Source organism: Schistocerca piceifrons, chromosome 5 (genome assembly GCF_021461385.2).
Source record: "Schistocerca piceifrons isolate TAMUIC-IGC-003096 chromosome 5, iqSchPice1.1, whole genome shotgun sequence".
In the NCBI taxonomy this organism is placed as follows: domain Eukaryota; kingdom Metazoa; phylum Arthropoda; class Insecta; order Orthoptera; family Acrididae; genus Schistocerca; species Schistocerca piceifrons.
The window spans coordinates 345,428,804-345,452,919 of record NC_060142.1 but is presented as its reverse complement, the minus strand read 5'-3'; the positions used below and the strand labels follow the sequence as shown (position 1 = coordinate 345,452,919).

Genomic DNA, 24,116 nt, shown 5'->3' with positions numbered 1-24,116 from the left:
TGGACATAAAAATGGAGGCAGACAGATGGACACTAACCGAAAAAAGCCGCCTATACTGTCGCAAGCCAGCACCCAGCATTATGCTAGCAGTAATGATGTAACTTCCTGAAACCATCTCAAGATGAACCTGAAAAGGTTCGAAAACCGGTTTATGGAACAAAACATAATTATTCAGAGAAGTGACTGCTTCCAGTTCTGTATAACTTATTTACATTCAAAATACAGTCACGGTTCTAAAATATTCGTAACGGATAAGCATAACGCTCTTCCCTGTTTCGCGATAGTACAAAACGAGCTGCACTTCTAGCAGAGTTGCTGTCAAGTCTTCGAATGAAGCACTAGTGAAACGACTGAGTTCACGACATCCAGGGATTTGTGGCAGTATATGACATTTTCGGTTATTTGGAGAGATGTACATGGAGCCAGAAGACGGGATAGTGAAATGCTGAAACTGGTAGACATCAAAATAAAATAAAATGAAATAACACCTTAAATTACACGGCTGTTGGAGAATTTCATTGACGTTCACAATTACTTAACCAGCCGATATCCGCTGTCCATGACGGGCCAGCAGAGATTGAATGGTGTAACTCGTCTTGGATAACCTGGATACTGACACTGGTGTGGATTTGACGTCCGAGCTGGTCTGATGCGTCTTCTATCGGCACAGATATGGGTATCTTGAAAGCCACGGGAGTTCCTCGACATCACGCAGTTCACAGAGTCATGTGCCATATGTGGGGGATCATTGACATTTTGAAAAATGCATCATGACCCTGTCGGATGAGAGGTAACCCTGAAGGACGCAGGATGTCCAACAGGTACTGTTGTGCCGTCGAAGTTCCATACTTAGTGCAGAACTGCGATTCATCGCTGAATATAAAGTGAAGCCATTCATCAGCAGTACATGCTCCACGGTCCCGGCGCCACACCAAACGCAGCTGTTTGCGTTGTGGTGTTAACGACAGCCTAGGCATGCTACGGTAATGGTCAGGCTGCCGCTAGTCTAGAATCAACTGTGCGGATGACAGAGAATGTTGCAGGCAGTCCATTACCTTTTCTCAGACAGAAGGCGCATATGTGAGCGGGTTACGACGCGCCTGATGAACAATTCGGCGATATTCCCTAGTGGCGGATAGAACTGGTCAACTGGAACATTGACAACGAGTATCCTTGCCTTCAGCCCACCCGGTTAGCAGTGCGATCCAATGCACGGCTTTCCGGGCGGGAACGAGCGCCTGGTCCCCGGCGGACGTGGGTCGAGGTCTGGTGAGCCGACCAGTCTGTGGATGGTTTTTAGGCAGTTTTCCATTTGCCACGGTGAAAGCGCGCTGGTTCCCCTTATTCCGCCTCAGCTACACTACGTCGGCGATTGCTGCGCAAACAAGTTCTCCACGTTCGCGTACACCAACATTACTCTACCAAGCAACGTCTGGTGTGAGACGTTCCCTGAGGGGGTCCAGTGGGGCCCGAATCGCATAATAACCCTGGGTTCGGTGTGGGGCGGCGGAAGGGTGAAGTGGACTGCAGTAGTCGTCGTGGGGTTGTGGACTACTGAGGCTGCGGCGGGGACGGAGCCTCTCCGTCGTTTCTAGGCCCCCGGTTAATATACAATACAAATCCTTGCCTTCACGTTCCCATGCAGTCCAATAACGACCTACCATAAGAAATTAGACGGTGGGTCATAAAAAATAAGCAGCTAGTGAAAAAAAGTCCAATAACAGGCCACTGTCACGTCAGGACGTCCCACAAATTGGAATAGTGCACGATTCGACCAACTGGCAGATGCAGACCCACAATAAGGCCCTTTCAGACAATGTCAGGTGCTGATAACACTGTCTCAGACGAGTACGCGGCATCTCCTTGTCCTTCACAGTGATCATTCAGCATGACAGTGGCCACGCTCCTTACCTACCCGATGAGTCCTTGTAAGAGTATGAAACACGTACGATGCTAATGTTCCCTGGAAGCAATTCTACCTGTTGCACAAAATTGTAACTCTAATTATCTACATACCTGTAATTCATATATCACCTGACGAAGATAACGAGTCACGTTGTCGAAAAATCGTGCAAGAACGACGCTGATAACCGTCCGAATAGCCGACATCTGAAGATGACATTTACATAACTGCCTATGACGTGCGCGTGTACGAAGATACATTGAGATCTTCTGGCTGTTTAATTTTTATTTATTTATTTTTTGTCAACTAGTGGACATCAAAATCGCTCTTAAGGAACTGAGTGGGTGAGAAAGCTGAACCCCGATATTTGCTTTTTTCCTTTCTTTTTTTATCTGGTTGTACTCTAAGGGTGTCAAACTCTAAACAGATTACTAAAACGAATAAATGTAAATGTTGCTTGATATTCGGGAGCTGTTAGAGCATTGCTCATTCTTGCATTATGAACGCATGTATATAGTCGGACAATACTATGCTGTTGCTAGGCAACGACTGAACAAAGAAAACGGCACAGAGTGTGCAGAGGACGGAGGGAAAACGGTGCGTGTGGCAGCGGTCAGCACATGCGGGTCTGCTCTGTGCGCAGCTGCGGCAGTTCCCACGGAAGGAGGCGACAGCCGTCTCGTCGTGGGGAGCTGGTGGCACGCGAAGCTCCGGTCCTCCGGTGGCAGTGGCGATGGCGTCATGCCACGACTACGTCGGCCTCGCCGGCGGCGGCTGCAGGTGAAGACATTCTTATAGACCAAACACTGCGTTACCATCTTTCTGTCTTCCAAAAAAAAGCTATTAACAATAACTGTTCCATTCATCTTAACAATTCCAAATAACATTCAGCATATGACAAATTCCCTGTTGACGTCTGTCTCGGGTTCTTAGGTCTACGTTTTGTTTGATAATTTTTCCGATGTTACGCGAGCACGAGTGGTTGACGTTATCAAAGCTGCACCATCCATTGCTGGTGGTGGACAATGGAGGGTGAAACTTCGCCAATGTCAGCCTCTCGTGCTGGAGAAACTTCACAAGTGACAAACGTCGGCCGAAGAATTCGTGACAAAAGCCAACGGGCAATTTGTCAAAAAGTGGCCACAAAAGCCTTAACAATTTTGTATTCAGCAAATGATGTTTAGCTACGAGGTGGACATTAATTTGAATGATTCACTTTCTTGTAACTCTTCGTTCATCAATCGATAGCTAGGTGTTTTGATTTCAAAAAAATTGTATTCTGTAGACATTACTCAGTATTCCATTTCCTCTCCTCAAGATCGGTTCCGAAACTTATCGCAGCGTACTATTCACGTAGACCCGTCGTTATTAAAAACATAACATAAAATCGACTTAGATTCACAGAGTGCAGGTAACCCGGGATAACGTTATTGTCCGCTTGCAGGAAGTTGACAGTAAACAAATGCAGCCGGCCCCGGTTGCCGAGCGGTTCTTGGGGCTTCAGTCCGGAACCACTCGGCTGCTATGGTTGCAGGTTCGAATCCTGCCTCGGGCGTGGATGTGTGTGATGTCCTTAGGTTAGTTAGGTTTACTTAGTTCTAAGTCTAGAGGACTGATGACCTCAAATGTTAAGTCCCATAGTGCTTAGAGCCATTTGAACCATTTTTGAAACAAATTCAGACACAAGGAAAACGCACGGTGGTCATTCAGTCAACTCTATTCGGATGATGGTTTATGTGAATACAATATGTGCTACTGAAAAATAAGAAATGCTGCCTATCTGTTGTTCTAAAAATAACATCAGAGTAGTAGTTCGGTTTGACAAAGATTTACTCCTATGCCCAATGACAGATCTGTACATTATTCAGTAAAGTACTCCTTTGCAATTCTTGGTGTAAGTGGACCGGATACGGACGGAATGGTGATTGCCATGTATACTAGTTCAAGGAATGACACTCTCCTCTTCAGACCGTCGTGTGAGCTCACTGCACCACAAGCAGAACAGTAACATCGACGGCTTCGTTTGCACGAGTTGCACAACAATTGCGTTTCATTGAATTGAAACGTCCCGTTTCCTGGAGCATCGCAACAAGACGAGAAAATATACGTGGGGAAAGTGGATTCTTGCCACCGTTCCGCTCCTTTGCCTGAGCATCGTTAGTCTACTTTCAGCCACAATGAAAGTAGCGATGACGCAGCTTTTAGTGTAAACAACATGTCGTTTTGAAGTACTACAGTACAGGATTACATGTACCCATTTAGTAAATAAGAGAACATTAAGGCCACGATTACGTTCGGAAACACTAACCTGGACGACTTTTTTATTTTCTGTTTCCACTTATGGAAACACCGACACATCTCAGCCGTTTCAGAGGCTTCAGTACTACAAAATTCCCTGATAATGCAATGCTTCTTTACCTAAATTGTCGAAGATTCCCTTGATTTGTGACAGCAAAGATTTCCTTAAACGACATTTGATGATAAATGCTCATAATCATAGATCTGATCTATGAAGGGTTTTTCCTTTATTTCCAACATGCTCTATTACAATATTTATAATACTACATGTAAGGTCTATGAAGGATGTGAGGACTTCAGACAAATAGGAGCTACAGCTGAAACAGAAATAAAATTTGGTGCGGCACTGTAGGAGTATAATTTGCATTTCCACATCTGCGTTGTGTTTATTTACTTGCATCACAATTCCCAAGGTACTGCGTACGAGTTTAGGAGAGCTTTCTTAACAGTCTTGATCGCATGACAATGTAAATGACCGTTTCAGATTTTGTAACACAAAAGAAGAGGCTAATTACATAGCTCAAGCGTCAAGTTCGAACAAGTCACACCACATCTTAATGTTCTCTTTGTTTATCATTACACGTTAACAGTGTACTTAACTTCATCAGATTTGGAGGTGGTTATACTACAAAGGTTCGTTCAGAGAATTTTGTAAAGATTATTGTTTAATTAGTAGACAGTAGGTGAGCAAAGTCCTTATAAACAACTTCAATACTGAAACTGATCATCGGCCACCTCCTGTGTCATTACCAAAAATTAAAAATTAAGATACACACCTGAAAGTTAATTAAACTCTTAGCATCACCGTTAGCTCATAATAATCAGTCCTTGCACGGTACTGTCCTCTTTTGTAAAAACTCTCAAATGGATGATGTAAAATGAGCATCCGTCAGTAGAAAAGCAACTGAGCTATGTGAGAACACATAAGGTGCCAGGCGACGATGGAATTCAGAAATCACCCGGAATGGCCTATTTCTTAGCTCGCGTACATCATGAATCTTCAGGATTATTTAAAATATTCTAAATTCGAATCTAATTAGAATGAGATTTTCACTCTGCAGCGGAGTGTGCGCTGATATGAAACTCCCTGGCAGATTAAAACTGTGTGCCGGACCGAGACTCGAACCCAACACCTTTGACTTTCGCGGGCCGGTGCTCTACCATCTAAGCTAGCAAAGCACAAATGACGACACGTTCTCACAGCTTCAATTCTGCCAGTAAGAAAATGCAAAGGTCCCGAGTTCGAGTCTCTTCCGGCACATAGTTTTAATTTGGCAGGAAGTTTAAAATCTAATTATTTTCATAGAGAGAATTCATATGAATCAACATAGTCTAGAGACCATCGTGCGTATGAAACATTGAACTAAATTCCGTCCGAATAGGCCTCGGAAGGCCCGACGGTACCGGTCAACCGCCGTGGCACCCTCATCCGATAGGGGTCACTGGATGCGGATAAGGACGGGTATGTGGTCAGCACACAGCTGTCCCGACCGGTTGTCACTTTTCGCACTGGATTGTGTGAAATATTACCCGAGGTTTTCATACACCATGTCCCGTAGACTAAGGGTTCAGGCCAAGTGACAGTTCTTCTACTTCTAGAAACTTTCAGTGCCATATTGCGCTGTAAACCATTAACAAACTACACAGTATGCGGATCAGTTTCTCGATTATGTGACTGGTTCGCAGACAGAGCAGTGAACCAAGTGCTTGGACCTCTTGAACTCGTCGTCGGGAGGAGGTAATTTTAACTAGACTCCGGATAGGGCACTGTCTTTTTAGCCTTCGACATCTTTGAAGTGGCGATCCTCCCCCACTCTGTCCCCACTGCTCTCAGCTGTGGACGGTGAGACATCTTTTACTTGAGTGCCCCTATTTTACTCCGTTATGCGCCCGTCTACAGCTGTCGCCTGATATATCTTCCATTTTAGCAGATGACACGCGCTCAGCCGATCGCGTTCTCGAGTTCATTAGTGCCAGTGAGATGACGTCAGTCCTTTGAAGCCCCTTTTGGGGACAAACAACCCCCCTTCTATAGTGGTTTTTTTACGCTTTCCTTCTGTTTTTAGTTTCCCCAATTTTTGAGTTTCGCTCCCATTGCTGCTGGTGTCCAGTTTCGTTTTTTACCTTTTCCTAAGTCACAGACCGGGCGCTAATGACCGTAGCAGTTTTGCTGAAATTAATGTCTTTCAAATGGCTATTGTCACTCATGCAACGTTTTCCAACAAAACTTTCATTCTTCTTTTGGCTGTCGAGCAGGCTATATCCCAGCACACTTTCAGAACTGGTCCTTTTACTGCCTCCATAAGTTAGACGGCAAATGACTAGTTGGTTAATCGAACAGGTAGCAAAACAGGCACATAAAATGCCAAAGAGGAGCCAATCCTAAAGGCTTACACCAGACTGGCAGTCCTAGACATTGATGTATTAATGCAGTAATATGCACAGCAAATGTAAAGTTAGAGGTTAGACATTACAAGTTTAAGCGTCTCACTGACGTTGTATGCGAATATTTGACTCTGGATAAATTGAAAACAAGTAAATTCTAATTTTTGTGTACTGATAACACTTCTTCATTTAGAAACCTTATACAGTCGAAAAACAATGTTTTTCAAAGTAGAGCTTTTGGTTACCTAAATTACCCATGTAATTTGGTTAACATATAGCAAGAAGAAAGAAACCAACAGCCTATTTCATACTTGCGAGATCCCTGAATTGTTCTGACATAGCCGAACGGGATTAACCGAGCGGTCTCAGGCGCTGCAATCATGGACTGTGCGGCTGGTCCAGGTGGAGGTTCGTGTCCTCCCTCGGGCATGGGTGTGTGTGTTTGTCCTTAGGATAATTTAGGTTAAGTAGTGTGTAAGCTTAGGGACTGATTACCTTAACAGTTCAGTCCCATAAGATTTCGCACACACTTAAACATTTTTTTAGTTCCGACATAATTAATTTAGACAGCCGCTTCTTGAAGTTACTGGAAGTCTGAAACCATAAGAAGTGTCTCATTAGTTTAGTGACCGGACAGAACACTCCAGGCTCGACTATATGTTTATCTTTGGCACAGCCTGCATGAAAGCCACACTCTGTTTGATGAAACACTGGGCCATAAAACAGGCATTACAAAATGAATATGAGTACGAGTCTGATGCCTCAAGCATGGTCTTAGTGCAGTTGACTATAAAGAGCTTATGTAGTGTATCGTCTTATGCTTGTGATTTCGTTGACAAAGAGAGAAAATTAAATGTGGATAGCGTAATCCTCTTGGACAACACCAAATGTACCGCCCGGATTAAAATAGCCATCCGACAGGCAGATCATCGTTGACACTGTCATATGTCCTTACTCGATCAGAACATGCGAAGAAAGTCTGAACTGAATCCACAACATTGGCTGTCAGTCAGGTGCCCATGACCTGTACACTACCATCTCTCATCCACTTGTCCACTTGTGGCTAATATTGTTGACGATAATTTCTACCAGTTCCAGTAATCAAAGAAGATACCTCTGAATACAGCACCAACGTCTCATCCTCCTATGTAAACTGTGATTTTGAGGAATTGGTGGTATAGCTAACCAATACATGACGTCGAATTTAATCATAAGTGTCCATAAAGTTGTTTGCAGTAAGCAGCATACGATTTTTATGACAGAGGAGATATCACAAATGGGGCTCCATAATGCCTGCTAGGTCCACTATTGTTTCTCACAAACATAAACGGCTTTCCACCTAATATTCATCAAGTAGTATTAACTCTTTTTGAAAATGAGATTAGTGCTGTAATTAGTCCAAACCTAAATACAACAACAAAATAAATAGTAAATTATTCTCGTAAATGTGTTACTAAGTAATTTCGGTAATGGCCTCAGTTTCAAAAACCGCTAACATATTCAGTTCTGCACACGTGAAGACACAACAAGAATTATAAATGTAACGCATGGCAAGGAAATGGTAAATAGGATGCGAACTATCAACTTCAGATTGGACTAGTATATTCTAGAACTCCTAAAACAACTCGTTTCAAAGGCGCTTGCTCGGAGAGTCGTTGCAAGCCTTGGGGAGAGAGAAACAGGTAGAATAACATGTCTAGCATAAAATGAGATTTTCACTCCGTAGCGGAGTGTGCGCTGATATGAAACTTCCTCGCAGATTAAAACTGTATGCCGAACCGAGGCTCGAACTAGAGACTTTTGCCTTTCGAGGGTAAGTGCTCTACCAACTGAGTTATCCATGCACGACTCACGACCCGTCCTCACAGCTTCAGTTCTGCCAGTACCTTGTCTCCTACCTTCCAAACTTCACAGAAGCTCTTCTGCGAACTTTGCAGAACTAGCACTCCTGGAAGAAAGGATATTGCGAAGATATGGCTTAGCTGCAGCCCGGTGGATGTTTCCAGAATGAGATTTTTCACTCTGCAGCGGAGTATGCGCTGATATGAAACTCCCTGGCAGATTAAAACTGTGTGCCGAACCAATGTTCGAACTCGGGACCTTTGCCTTTCGCGGGCAAGTGCTCTATCAACTGAGCTACCCAAGCTCGATTCACGACACGTTCACAGAAGAGCTTCTGTGAAGCTTAGAAGGTAGGAGACGAGATACTGGCAGAATTGAAACTGTGAGGACGGGTCGTGAGTCGTGCATGGATAACTCAGTTGGTAGAGCACTTGCCCGGGAAAGGCAAAGGTCCCGAGTTCGAGCCTCGGTCCGGCACACAGTTTTAATCTGTTAGGAAGTTTCATATCAAACGTATGTTATTTCAGTAATTGCTCAAAAACGTGCTATGAGAATAATATATGCTGCTACCGCATTATCATGTCGTAGACTTCCATTTAAACAATTAGGAATTTTAAGTACTCTTTCACAGTGTAAGTATTCCCTCATAAAGTGTGTAGAAAATAACCAACTACAGATGGATGATGTAGATACAATACCAGAAGAAAAAATTACAGTCATTATTCCGTATTAAGGTTGACTTTATCTGAAAAGAGGTGCAAAATACCAACATTAAACGTTTTTATCACCTACCCAATGTCATGAGATGTTTGATAAAAAGAAAAGAAAATTTGGAAACAAGGGGCAAAAATTCTCTTTGACAACTTCGTCTATTTCTCACAAAATTTTTTGTTTATTTAATGGGTAAAATGGGTACAATATTGTTAATGGGTAATAACTAATTTATATTAATAGAGAAGACTTGTAAATGTTTACCACATAGCCATATCTACATATCAATGTACAATATGAATGTAAAATGACTCGTTCCACATTATTACAGTGAATACGAACTAATAATAAATTGAACATGAAACTAACTTAGCGTGTCTTAGTGATTTCAGCCAGAGAAGGGAATACTCAGACAGTTAAAACAAATGGAATAAAACTATTAGCAGGACGATGGTGCATGTGTTGCATCGTTCATAGGTTGAAAACATAGTGACAGATTGGGCAGTACATCAGAGAATTAAAATTATGCTAATTTCAAGATTAATGGGTACTCATTAGATGCAGACTGTGAAAAGCCGGACTAATATCAAAGACAAATCACTACGCATGTGCGATTTATTTTAGCAGAATATAGGATGGATCGGTATGGGTTTTTTATAAGTTTATGCCACTCCTCCGTGAGTCTGTAATCTTGTTCAGCTAACGTCTGTATAGGTAACGATGCGACCGAAACATTTTTGTTCTGCACGGTGGTCACAGTAAATCTTTTCAGTCTATCGTACGACTGACTTCAGAAATGTTGATCACTGGCGTGCATTACGGAGGTGTCTTGCAGAAATTAGGCAATATTTTCCGCAGTCTACGATAGTGAAGATCTTTTTTCCATTACACAATTTGATTTTCAATTTTGTCTTCTATTTTAAGATTGGCTCCTACTGTACACCAATAGAGTTCCAAGTATGGGAATCGTAACTTTGCTGTACATGTAAGCTACAAATTTACACATCTGATTGTGACACTGCATAGTGTTGATACATCTCATAACGTTAATTACTCTCCTACCATGTTACACACCAGACCATCTTATTTTGGTCTCGTCTGCAGAAATGTCATGCATGTTCTTCTGAATTTCTGACTTCACCGTAGCCAATGGAGTCAAAATAATTAACACAAGGAAATCTTCGCAGTGACTTACTATGGCAAGAGGGAGGATATCCGAGTTAGAACCTTGTAGCTGCCACAAAACTCGGAACAACTTTTTTTTAATAACATGAAGGAAGTCGAGCTGCCGGAACAAATTATTTCGCGCTCCAGTGGAGCACTGTACTCATTTCACGGTCCGTGGATGGGAGACGAAATATCAAGAATGGCTATTAATTTCGCAAGGACTCGTAAGTATCGCTCTGGAAATGAGATAATTAATTTGTCAGGCGGAGAGAATCGTTAGCATAGTAACAGAAATAATCTGAACACAGAAACACTGCGAAGTTGCTTAAAAAGATAGTCCGAAACTTTGGGTTTATAAATGTTGTGAACCAAGTAAGCAAAAACAGGTAGATAATGGATCACAACATTGAAGAATTTCACGGAATGAGTTGGAACAGCGCGCGATACTCTACCACAAAACTCACTGTTGGGTAACAGTGTGAGAAACTGAGAATTAACTGAATTCATTGAATATGGCATTCATGTAAAAGTTACCAATCCGTGGTTTTGTGTAACAGTGTCATATCCTTCTATTATTTACACATGCATGACCAAACACCTACTTAGAGTGAAGGTCAAAGGATGTATTCATAAACTCAGTTGTAGGTTTCGCTCTGCATTATTTGCATAAAACTGATTGCACAGAGGCTGCCGTCAACTGACTGAGAGATGTTACAGGAGTAGGTTGAGGAATGAAAACATTTTCCTTTAAAGAACGTATTCAGGCTTCTGAAGTCTTTTACTTTGTTGAATCTTAGGTCTTCTGCATGGAAACATTGACGAGACATGGTATGTTTCAGGACATACTATTCGGTATAATCGCAATTTCCATTCCATGTCTACCATTACGTAGTTCCTCAAACAAAAATGTTTTGTGTTTTAATACAGTGAAGTAAAAGCACTACATTTAATAGAAATCGTACAGCATTTTTCTAAAACCTAAAATAAGTATCGTAGCTACCTGAATTTTTTTACAGTAACATAGATTCTTCATGTAGCTACTATTCTTTGGGAACATTTTTCAACATTCTGTTTTATAAACTTTTCATAAAAACAAGATCAAAACACAAAGAACGATGTTTATAGAAATATTGTAGTATTAAGTGACATCAGAACAATTGGACGAGTCTTGTCTGATACATCAGACAGATTTATAAGAAGGTATGGTTATCCTAAGAAAGAAATTTATGAACGGTTTACAATTAAAATTTTAGCAGCAGCAAAATCTGCAGAATCAGAGTAGTCATTAGTCAGTGGATGACTTACTACAGTACTAAGTAAGTGGCACGTAAATGGTAGCACTATAGGATATGATATACGTAGCCATAGCCTCTTTTGAAACAGACAGAAGTGTACAAATCAGCCAACGCTATATTGTGTATCAGTTTGAAAGTATTGGTTGGCTAGTCACCTACGAACAAATTTTCTAGAAGCAGATCATGTCCACACATTGAGTATTCCGGTCTCAGACACGAAATTCCCTGTCTTGGCACTGTAACCGACAGTTTTTTCTCTTATTCTTTGCCTGTTGTTCGAAACCGTATCGACAGTTCGGATATCACGGAGCAGACCATCACATTCAGATGAGTTTTAAGGAAGAATTCAGCTTTCCTATCTTGTAGAAGGAAGGAAAAGAAGTTTTATCGGAGCAGTCAAGCATAGTATCATATTCAAGCCCTTCAAAGTCCGACAAGTCCCTCTACTAACGTCTCATTTCGTCCACCGCCGGGAAGTAATATTGTTGTTTTGAGCTGCTAAATATCATTGGTTCACTCTTATTGCGAATCTCAGTACCTCAGCTAAACACAAATCTGTTTAACTACGTAATGTCAATCTGAAGTGCAACGTCTTTGATTTTTTATGTGTTTTACACGTGTTGTCACTATATCGTGTGACCAGCGTAGTTCAGACGACTGCACTACAGTGGCCAGTAACATTAGTTTTAGCATATAAAGATTTTATCGTGTGCTGTATTCGGAGACACTGGTGTTTCTAACCAGTGAAGTGAACATAATTAATTTCCAAAACAGATTAATAATCAATTTCTTTCAAAACCCATATGACGCAATATTTTTTGGAATTTGATGACAAGTATGTTCAGATAGAAGTCATGAAGTGAGAATGATTAATTTTCGATACAGATCAACAATTTCGTCTTTGCAAAATCGTTATAACTTTATCACAAATGCTATTGAATAAAATGAATTTAAGTAAGGAAAATAATGTATGTATAACAATTTTACTTCCACGGGAACTTTGAAATTTACTAGCAGGAGTTTGACATCAACTGCAATAAAAAAATTTAAAGGACACTGAAAAAAATAAGATTTTTAGTAACTGTTTGATTTTTGAATTATATTTGTGGATATGACAAAATTAATTTTGTTGCTGGCTACTGTAGATTTGTGTGCTGTGCGATGAACTTTAATGACAGCATTTAAACGTCAATTTGCCGCTAGATTTATGGAATACCAACAACGCTATTCAGGAACTGATGACAACTGAGTCCTGTAACATCGAGTGTTTATTTTTCACAAACGATCTAATAGTATAAACAATTCGTGAATATTTTCTCTGTGTGTTCGCTATACTTTCATCTTAATGTTTCGTTAAAAAATTCCAAGTTGCATCTTGGGTCAAAGTTCGAACTTCAGGGATCCATCGTTGGATAATTCAGTTCAGTGATCAAAGGAAAGCATGGGCTTATAACCATCAAATAGATGATGTCAATAAAAAGAATGTGACCTTGAAAATAACCACCCGATTATGGACATGTCAACCTTAGCACGCAATGCCATCCATAAAGATAATCTGCGATTCATAACGATAATAAAGGCTTGCTGTCCTGTATTGATGTAAGTCTAAAATAACAAAAGTACAGAACATTTAGAAAACAGTCTGGAGACCTGGAAAGAGATCTTTCACGTTATTGGATTGGTGCTACTATGCTTTGCCAAAGTGTCTTCTGTCTTTGATGCTACCTATTGAAAATAAAATTCTGGTATATCCCTTTCAATTCGCTTTGTTTAATCATTAGATAAGAAGAAGAAAAATACTGAGAAACATTCAAAAACACAGCATTTTATTTACTTCGTCAGGAAATCCTTCGACGTGCTAAGTTAGACAGTTGAGTGTAGTAATTTGTTTTAAATACCATTTGTATCATTATCACTGTTCAATAGCAGCACTCTATTTCTTGCAACATCATTCATTTGTTACAGAAAAGTCTGGAGCAAATTAGATGAAGGTGCCCAAATCATTTCTGTTTCAGTTTACGAAGCTTAGATTTACTGTGCCGTCACAACCCAGCAGTCGACCACTGACATCTTACAGTTGCTAACCAGTGAATGCCCTGCAGTTCTCAATTTGACATTCGCAGGAACTCATCTGCCAAAGTATGAGTCCGTTTTCTCTCCAAAATCTGTCTGAGCAATACCTCATGCAGTAGTCTATCCGAGTCAACTCGACGAATGCATCTCAGTCAGCAAACTTGTCCCAGTTTCAGAACTCAAGATACTGTTGCACTGGCAAGCAGATGTTCGCCATAGAGTCTTCAAGGGGAGGAATATGTGGGGAACACGAACTGGAAGAATTCACGGAATGACAGGAAAATATTTGGAGACCTCAGGGCATAATTTCCGTCGCGTTATGTCCTCAAAGACTTGCTTCAGAGCTCATACAGTTATGGGAAGAATCTCTTGGGACACGTTGCAAGCGTCGCTTGTCTAAAACGAAGTATCGTAGATCTTCTCTAACTTGAACGTCTACACTTACAGTGTGTATAAGCTACTCCGGATTCTGTATTGGTACATGAGGATCTTTGAGAAAATTGAATATTCTTCGTTCCTCCAAATCCTAGTAAAAAAGTTTCCAAATAGAGTTTTTTTGTCATTTAGGTCATTAGTCTTTTGATGTGTTTTATGGCCCACCCTGAATTCCTCCCTTATGACAACCTCTTCATTTGCACCCATTGTGATCAGTTATTTGTTGGATAAATTCCAATCCCTCTCTTCCCTATAGCTTTTCCCTCTAGAGGTCCCTTCAGTACTGTAGAAGTTATTCCCTGGTATCTTAAGTCCTATGTATTATTTTGTCCTTTCTTCTCTTCCACTCATTCTATAGAGAACCGCTTTCAGACCGTTAGCAGTATCCTTCTACAACCTCACATTTCAATCACTTTGATTCTCTTCTATTCCGTTTTTTCCGCTTTTATGCCAGGAACTAGTCTGTTGTAACGAACTGCCTATCGCCTGCGCAGAAAATATGATGTCATATGGTAATAGGTGCCGTTATCGCTATGACAGAGCACTATGGAGTCAGAAGGTACATTCGGAGTGTAGTAGGACATACTCATTCTGCTGACACAGCCGAATATTTCCTCCACCACTTCTGTAAAACGATGTTGAGACGTCTTATCATCAGAGGCAGGGCGTTCAGGAAAGCTGACTGGACGAAAAAACCAGGCAATATGAAGTAACCATTGCCTAATGATGGTGACTGAGGACGCCAACTTGTTATGGTATCCAGGGTAATGCGCTGAAAAGAGAAAAACACAAACCAGTGTGGCTCACATCAACACTACTCGAATCAGACCCTCTCTCTGCTGTGCGCAGACGTTCTCAGCCAGTCAATATGTTTATGTGATGCTGAACACAGCAGTTTTTGCCAGTCACTAACATTAGGATGATGACTGCTTGTAGTGCAACATGATACAGCCAAACACCTATTCCGGACTTCGACTGCTGAAGTTGCAAGCGTCCAGCTGAACAAAAGGTTGTATGTAGACCACATACTATCTTCCCACTGTTTGGTCACCTTCGGTGGGACTTTCTCATTGTGGGCGACCACCTGCGTGGTGGTCGCGTGTTCAAGTCTGGGCTGGTAGCCATCCAGCTACGCAGTTGCTGCTCACCAGCCTCGGTGGGCCCACATTATTGTTGATCACTGTCCAGAGGAGGCATATATGTCCTTTAATGTCGATCATATTCGGAATTATGATTTAGATACATTCCTTCTGGGCGTTGCTGTCTGTGGCCACAAGACAGCCAAGCTACTTAGCGCTGTGTCTATTACACACACTATCTGCAACAGTTTGCGGACGTCACCATCTTTCCGCAATCTCGCTGATGTCAGCAGCCAACGGCTGCTCCACGCCCTCGTGGCTCATATTATAATCGGGAGCTAACCTCAATAAAAAACGATTACATTCAAGAATGTTTTGTTAGTGGTCCGCTGCATGGTTCCACTCAAGGCCACAGCTCACAACCCACATCCAGGCAACTGAAGCGGCGCCTTATCCTGACCTACAAATAGTTGATTCCTCTGCCTCTGAGGAGGTCAAATTTTAGCCTCAAGATCATAGTCCATGATTTACTTACACACACTGCTACGTTATTTCTTCCTATAATTAAGGCTTATGTTTGAAAGAGATTGACTTATTTTAGCTACAGTTGCTCGCTTTTACGATAATTGTCTGCTTTTTATGTCCTGACTGCCACATTTTTTATGCATATCTTTGATTTTAGTAGCAAAATATATACAACGAGAGTTTATCACTAATCTTATTTCTGTTACCACTTATTATTATCGTCCTCATTTGGTTTCCTCTCAATCCGTTTTCAGTGTTCATTAAACTGTTCATTCCATTCAATAGGTCCTCTAATTCCTCCTCACATTCATAGAGGATAGCACTGCCGTCAGTGAGTCGTATAGTCAATATTCCTTCATCTTGAAACCTGACAACTATGTACAGCATGGAATCGCTGAGAATGATACTGTGAGAGTTAACCTGTACCTGAACTAAAACAACTGTAGTTTTGGTGCTGACGCTAATGGGGAATAGTTGCTATAGATGACCAAATTTCGCACTCTTGGAACCGTTCTTCAGAGTTTGTTGCAATAACAAAAACAATAAAAAAAAGAGAGAGGAAGAACCAAATTCATTTGTCAACACTGGCGAGTCGGCCAGAACCAGCAGCAAAGCTTGACAGAATTTGCAGCTAATTCACATTAGCCTCTCACGTTAAATTGGGTAACCCAATCAGCAGAAGCCTTATGCGACACGAGCTTTCCGGTCGTGGCTGACTTACCTTTGTCCACGGAGTTAGCGACGAGCAGCGGCGGCAGCAGCACCAACAGCAGCGCCCACAGCGCGCGCCGGCCACGCATCCTGGCGGCCGCGCACTGCAACACACAGAGCACGTAGGTCAGCTAGCTACGTCACTGTCATGACTGGATTCGGGAAATGTACTCGATCAGCATTTAATAGTATTATCATCAACGTAGCATTCAACCATAAAAAGTATTTACGTACTTGGTGATTTTTCGTTACAAGAGCATTAGCTAATGCAAGTTTTTGTGTCTAAAAAACAATATCGTCTACTAATGCTGGAGACAGCCTCAGAGACTACAAATACCTCATTAGTTGTATTAGTTGTTTTTCGAACACAAACAAGCTCAGAAAGCTGAAGTGTTTAAACGTAACCGCGCGAGGGTCGCTTTGTGGCATTGTTCGACTACTGTCTAAGTACTCTGTCCTGCCGATGTGTGATTTTAACTTGTACTACGGAAGAGCTGGTGACGTTTGCTCTACAAGTTGCTTAATTTCAAGCGTTCTTCTTTTCTTTTATAGCTTTGTTATTGTCTCTCTAACATGCTAGCACAGTAATGACTGACGTCACGATCTGATCGTTGCGCGACCACTTGTGACGAGCTCAGTTTGCTGTGTTTTAAAAAACTAACCGCACCGCTGTTAATACCTGAGTGCCTAAGTTTCCTCAGCCTATTTTAACTTCAGTCAGTTTGTGTATAATTCCAAGCAGTATTGTACAATACGACATGGAAGCTTTATCAATTGTAAACAGTCCTATTGGATTCTGAAACTGCAGTTTTTCCAGGAGTAGCTGATTCAAGGGTAACGTCTATCTCCGAATGTATGAAAACTCTGACCTGTAGCACGAGATTCCAACTCTTTTTTAAAAGTAACTCATTGCAGTTCGCGAACCACACTCTCTCAGCGTGTAGACAAATATGTGGCCACATTGATAGAAACTGTCAGTGAAATCCGCTGTTTGTTGTTACAGGGGACAAGACAGGGTAGAAGAAACGTAAAAAATCCATGAATCGAAAACAGTTTTTAGTAATGTGAAGAGATGTACAGGAAAGCATTGGAGTCATTTCCGTTGTTTCCTCCACGATTAAACTAAATTACTGACTTTTATAAATGGAAAATAGCGACTATTAGTTATTTGGCGTCCTGTAGACGGAACAGCCACACGTTCCACTTACTAGCATTTTAAATGCAGACAACTATTATCAATACTACATCAACACACATTAGGATTTGCCGAGCGAGGTGCCGCAGTGGTTAGCACACTGGACTTGCATTCGGGAGGACGACGGCTCAAACCTACGTCCGGCCATCTTTATTTAGGTTTCACATGATTTTCCTAAACTGCTTCAGGCAAATGCCAGGATGTTCACGGCCAATTTCCTTCCTCGTCATTCTCCAATCTGATGGGACCGGTGACCTTGCTGTCTGGACCCCTCCCGCAAACCAACGAACCACACTAGCATTTCAAGAAAAATTCACTTGTCTAAAACTATAACTTTTATGGAAGCAGATTTGGCACAGGTTTTTAACAGATTAAAAAGAAACTTTTCCTGAGTGTTCCACTCGGAAGTATGAGGTGATTCTGGATTTAACGTTGTAGCAGTAACTGTTCACCTAGTGTGTTCCGTTGCAATCGTTCGGCATATTGATAATAGAAAAAATGTTTGTTACGGTTTCATAAGAAGGTAAGCGAAGGTTTTTCTAATTTTACTGCCCTTGAACCGAATCGAGTTTCGGGGTATTTGATTGGTCTAGATGGGTATGACAGACGGTGGACTGTCAAAAGTGTAATCAGTCTTATTTCGAAGAAAATTCTGAAAAGTGTGTATGTTCAAATGGTTCAAATGGCTAAAATAGCTCTGAGCACTATGGGACTTAACTTCTTGAGGCCATCAGTCCCCTAGAACTTAGAACTACTTAAACCTAAATAACCTAAGGACATCACACACATCCATGCCCGAGGCAGGATTCGAACCTGCGAGCGTAGCGGTCGCGCGGTTCCAGACTGTAGAGCCTAGTACGGCTCGGCCACGCCGGCCGGCAAGTGCGTCAATATTACACCTTCTTTTGAGTGCCAGTGTTGTGCTTCATTTGTTTCCTCCGACATTTTAGCTCATTTGGAGTGCATCCAATTCTATCATGTATCTCTTATGTTGAACTAATCGCGTGCCTTGGATCAGTGGAATAACAAGTGGACAGTAGGATGACTATAAGACAAATGCTTAGACGTTAGTAGGAGCAGGTAGACATACGGTTCCACCGTAAATGATATTTCGGAACAGTTATAAGAAGTGGTTTCGCTTACCAGTAGCACTCCTGATTTTAAATGCAGTGTGCTTCGTTGGAAAGCGAGTGCTGTCGATCAGTATGTAGAAACTACAAGAAAATAACGCCTTCCTTTACGTAAAGGCTCCCACCCTATGACAGACTACTCTTTGCATTAGATTTATTGCTCCTTTACACCTACACGTATATGACTGTGATAAATGAAGAGAAAAAGATAATTCTTGGTCAAAAGTTCATTCTGAGTAAAACGCTGATTTCTGCAAAAAAAAAAAAAAAAAAAAAAATAAAGCGAAACTTTTGATGACGTATGACACTCCGAACTGTTTTTGGCTACGCGTACTTCGGACTGTATTTTCACTTCGGGGCGTAACATGACAATCCAGGTAGTATCAGTGAAACACAGATGATCTGGTGAAAAGTACGAGTGGCCCGTTTCAAGAGAGGTATTGCTGGTTCTAGGTGTGCGCCACAATGACAGACAAATCCGTTATCAATTACTGTGGGAGAAGTTTCCCTAGCGACAATCATGATGGAACGAATGTCGTTCTCTCGTAGCTACGTAAAATACTTCATAAATAATGGAAAAGGCAATCCGGAAGGCAAATTGAATTTACTATAGAATAATAAAGAATTGAAATAGTGGTTTAAAAGAGAGTGAATGTCAGTAAAAATTTACCGTGGTCGTATGGAGAGCAAATGTTTAGAAAGGGCTGCGTTTGAATAAGTAAATTTGCTTTTCTGTTCGCTGCCGAGTGATTTGCAATATTTACTTTTCGATTACGCTAGCGAAAGTCAGTGCACTCATCATAATGGAATGGTATCTCTTATTTGAAGATAATGATGTGTAAAGAGAGCTTAATACTTGGTATATCTATAGGAACTGAGCTGTTCTAGCATAAATTTGCGTTTGGGGCGGTTCCTACCAGTGTTTACAACTCTTGTGAGTTTCTCTTATTACTGCGAATCTCTCAATCATTTTTATCCAGTAATCCGTGATGGTACCGTACTTAATGATGTGATATACCAGATATATGCTGTTCTGTTATTTGTTTTATTTATAGAGGAAATAAATTCTGTCTGACGGACAATGTAACGTATTTATCAGGCATGTACACAACTACAATATTCTAGTAATTCTCAATCAATGAAAATTTTCACTAACTGATTTTAAAGGCAGAAGTCATCTGAGGCTTTCATTTCATCACTAAAGCTGTTGTACTCTTAAATGATTTAGAGCAGTGACTACCCAGTAGAAACTTGTGAAATTAGTTGGTCGAAGTTCCACTTTCGTTATACATAACCAAAACTTTGTTCCGACGTCTTTACAACAAGATTGTTCTGTGCAGTAAAAGAGCTGGTGGAAGGTTTAAGCTTATTTACTAGTATGCTCATTCTATTACACATTACCAGTCGTTAGACATTTACGTTTCCCCAGATGCAAGGAAAGTGACTTTTCTTTGTGCAACACAGTTTTGTTGTGTAGGGGGATTCTCCGTAGCAAATTACAGTCTTTCGCTGCAATTTAGTACTAAAATGTACACTAGCAAAAAATGAAAAATTATCAAGGCGCATCAACAAAGTTTTATTCATTTATGAAAAGACTGTCGTTCAAAGCTATTTCATCATATTGTGTAGCCTCCTTCAGATACAATGCAATCTCATGGTTATGAATGTCATCATGGAGGAGAATGCTTCACATTAACACAACATGTTGCTGCACCTGGTGGAAAACGTCGCTGAACGGGCAGATAGGGCCAGACTTCACCCAATCGTGTCCCCGCAGACTGAATGCAGAGCAGATTTGACTCTCGTGCTGACTAGGGGATTTGTCGAACTTACTAGGGTGCGCGTTGGGTAACTGAGGGAGTATACTCGGCTTTGGCCTGCTGGAAGAACAGATTTCTCTGATTTGGTAGCCACATTAAAAAAATTGGCTGCATATTATCCTGGATTTATCCTGCTATACCATGTCTTCATTCCTGCTGCAATAAAGCATGTACTATTAGTAGCAGGAAGAGTGTAGCATAGAAGATAACATCAAAATTAGTGACCATGCTGTAGAAATGAAGGAATTCTGCTACCCCTGAGGCAAAGTACTTTAAAAATCAAGAACAAGCAAAGACAATCTTCTCCAAAACAAGTCTACTAGAGTCAAAATAATCTATAACTTTGGAAAGGAATTTATTAGAACGGACGTTTTCAGAACAGCATGGACTGCAAGAAATCCAGAAAGCAAGAAAATCGAAGCTTCCGATATTATGTGCTGTTACAGTTACTAATTGCAATGGAGTTGAGGAGGTTCTCCGCAAGACCGGCGAGGAGGGAAAGAAGTATACACAGTGACTAAGAAGTGGGGGTAGGAAGATAAGACAGATAATCAACTGGCTATTACGTCCATGGTACCAAAGGGAGCCTTGGAGGAAGGGAACACATGGAAACACTGGCAACGACGTTTCTCGCGATGGAGTCCTTGCGTAAAAAGTTCTCAATTTACTAGCCACATCAAATCCGGGTAAAATATCAGGCTCTCAACGATCCACTGCATCATCGTCGTCAGGAGCTAAAACTGACCGTTGTGAATTGGCGAGGCTCCGACTTTTATATCCACAGGACGGCATCTGACGGGCTGTATGGCATCATGGTGTCAACACGAAAGGGATGGCGCTACAGACAATACTGGATAGAGAGCGCAAACAAAATCTGTGGATGTAGAGATCGCCGTCTCAGTACGCGCCAGTTCACGACAGTTTAACCCCCTGACGATGACAATGGAGGCAATCATCGAAAGCTTGGAATTTTATCCGAATTTGACGCTGGGAGTAAACTGAGAACTTCCCATGCAAGTGGAAACACTGACTGGAAAGTGGGTTAGGATGGCAAGATATCTGATAAAGCATGTGCGTATAGAGTGGTACCAAAGGGAGCCATGGAGAGTAAAAACCTGAAGTACATAGAATAAAAAATGAAGTTGTAGAAGGTAACTGGTACTCCGCGATGAAGAGATTAACAAAAGGAAAGGACTTTGCCACTTGAAGCCAGTCATAAAACGAAGAAACAATTGTATTCTTTCAATTAACATCAACGTTGTACGGACGTCCAATGTAGCCTACGACTTGTCAACGTCAAGGTAGCCAGATATCACCATGTATATAAACGTGGGCTACTGATTCTGTGGTGAAAGCCGGTTACGTATTTCGCTGCCCGATACATTCTCACTCTTACCTCCCACCTTATACAAGTCGCACTCGCCAAAGCCAAGGCTCTTGCAGTAAACACAACTTCACGTCACAGCGCTGCACCGTTGTGGGTTTTACACTGATGACATATCAAGGAAATGTTCACGTTACCTCAACCCCAGTTGGTAGGAAACGATTCTTGATGGTCGTAACTGAATCTGAAAGGGATTTTATAGTTCTATTTGGAACTTCTCCTCTGCTGTGACTGTCCAAATGCGAATATCCATGCAGCTTTAATGGTGAAGGAGAGCGACTAGTATCTAGATTTCTTGCGACCACGGACACCATTGTTCAAACACAGTCGGGCATCTCAAGTCCATCAAGCTGTGTAAGTCTCCATACAAACCGTCCAAACACATGCAGATCGAAAATCTAAAATAGCTAAGACTTACGTAATTGCTCTAATTTGCACTCAACGACACAGTTGTGGAATATAAAAAATACGTGAGATTTCCGAATAATTGGACAGGTTTCAGTATATCCAACGCACAGGCTTGGGCCTCTGACGCTTCATACTCAATAGTGCGTTTCCACTGAGTCCACAGCATTGAGTGCCTACTCCATGTGTATGTTGTATTTTCTACGTCCCTTCTCTGGGAGAGGGGGAGGTTCATTTTTAATTTCACGTTTTACGCTAGTATAGGTACAGTGTGTTTTAATGTATTACCATAAAATTTCTAGGGGTGACAGATCACGACGTGATGAATAAGTTTTATTAAAGAGAAAACGTGTGTTAACGCTTCCCGAGAAAGTAAGGCGACTTTTGTTATCGGCTATGCCCCTGAACTGCAGCAATGCACAGAGACTCTGCGGCTTGCTTCTGTCTTGAATGTTGCCTACAGTCCATGGATAGTTATCCAATCAATATGAAAGGAGGTAAGCTCAGAAAAATTAAAGTTTCTGACTTGCGTCTAGAATATCTTTGTTCGCTTAAAGATCTTCAACCTTAACGTTTTCTTATTGAATATCACTAACATTTTTCCGTGTTAGCCAATAAGCAGCCCACCTGGTTAGCAGACCCTGCTAATTCATTGAACTCTCAGGGTCGGCGAATACCACCGGGAAAAATCAGTGAAAGTTTTGTCTCCAAAAAAGTTGTTCCCCTGACGAGATCTATCACCCCTACAGGTTTTATGGAAAGACTTTGAAATACCCTATGTGTAGTATAAGGAGGTGTTGGTTTCCACACTCTACATTTTTAAAGCTGCGTAACAGAGATGTGTGTGCTCCTCACAAATGTGCTATCGATGCACAGTTTACAGTATATTTGTGCCCCTCGGTACAGCATTATCAAGGCAAATACCTCGGTTCGAATCCCAATCTGGTTCAAAGTTCGTGTCAATTAGCCAGTTTGACTTTCTTCACATGTATTTTACCCTATATTTCGTACAGATCAGTAAAGACAGCGGCACTGACTACTATAGTGCTTAGTATTTGTCCAGGCATATCGTCGCTCTTATTGCAACTGGTACAAAAGATGGGATTATTTCCTGAAGCGCGTACATTTTGTCACGTAGTGAGATAATAGCCGATGAAATGGCGTATGATGAAATGGCGTATGGCTGTATAACTGATTTATGTCAGTTACCTCACCAGCTACCAACAGCAACAACTCCGCAATTTCTTGTTTTTATTTAAATCTGTGCCATTAAAAAAGTTCTCACTGTGCGACGTATGCGAAATCACGCACGGCATGTGACTGTGGCGCCTTCTAAAACAAGTCAGCTGGTGACACCGCGGCGGCTTTACACGTCCTCCTACGACGTGTAAGCACCATCGACTGGGCCTGCTCTCTGCAGGCCACCATTTCCAACGTCCTTTCGTTCGTGTCTCCTTGGTCCACATCATCAACAGAGAAGGCTACCATCGAGTAATCTAATGTATTAATGTGTTACTCGCTAGCTGCGTAGAAGTGCTGAATGGCCTTGTTCCTTAGTTAGAAAGGCTTTGGATATTATTCCAGAAACAGTTGGGGCCGTTAGCTTAAGGAACGTTGATTGCCTCGAGAGCTTATGAGAACGGTGGCTGCAGTGTTGCTGATTTGCTGTATTTAATCAGCACGCCGTTATATGACGTATTATGAGCAATACTGCAAAATTTTCATTTGCCTTGAGCTGTTGGTAAGGGTTAACTGTTG

At 41.5% G+C, this 24,116-nt stretch overlaps 1 protein-coding gene across 6 annotated transcripts in view; it reads right to left on the bottom strand.

Annotated features, from left to right (window-relative positions):
• Positions 1 to 24,116, bottom strand: part of LOC124798130 (hemicentin-2-like) — a 1,906,233-nt gene that overhangs the window by 896,967 nt on the left and 985,150 nt on the right. For all 6 annotated transcript variants that reach the window (XM_047261391.1, XM_047261390.1, XM_047261394.1 and 3 more), the window contains one exon: positions 16,435 to 16,528. In XM_047261391.1, coding sequence (XP_047117347.1) covers positions 16,435 to 16,513 — 79 coding nt within the window. In that variant the 5' untranslated portion in view covers positions 16,514 to 16,528. The remainder of the gene's footprint in view (positions 1 to 16,434; positions 16,529 to 24,116) is intronic.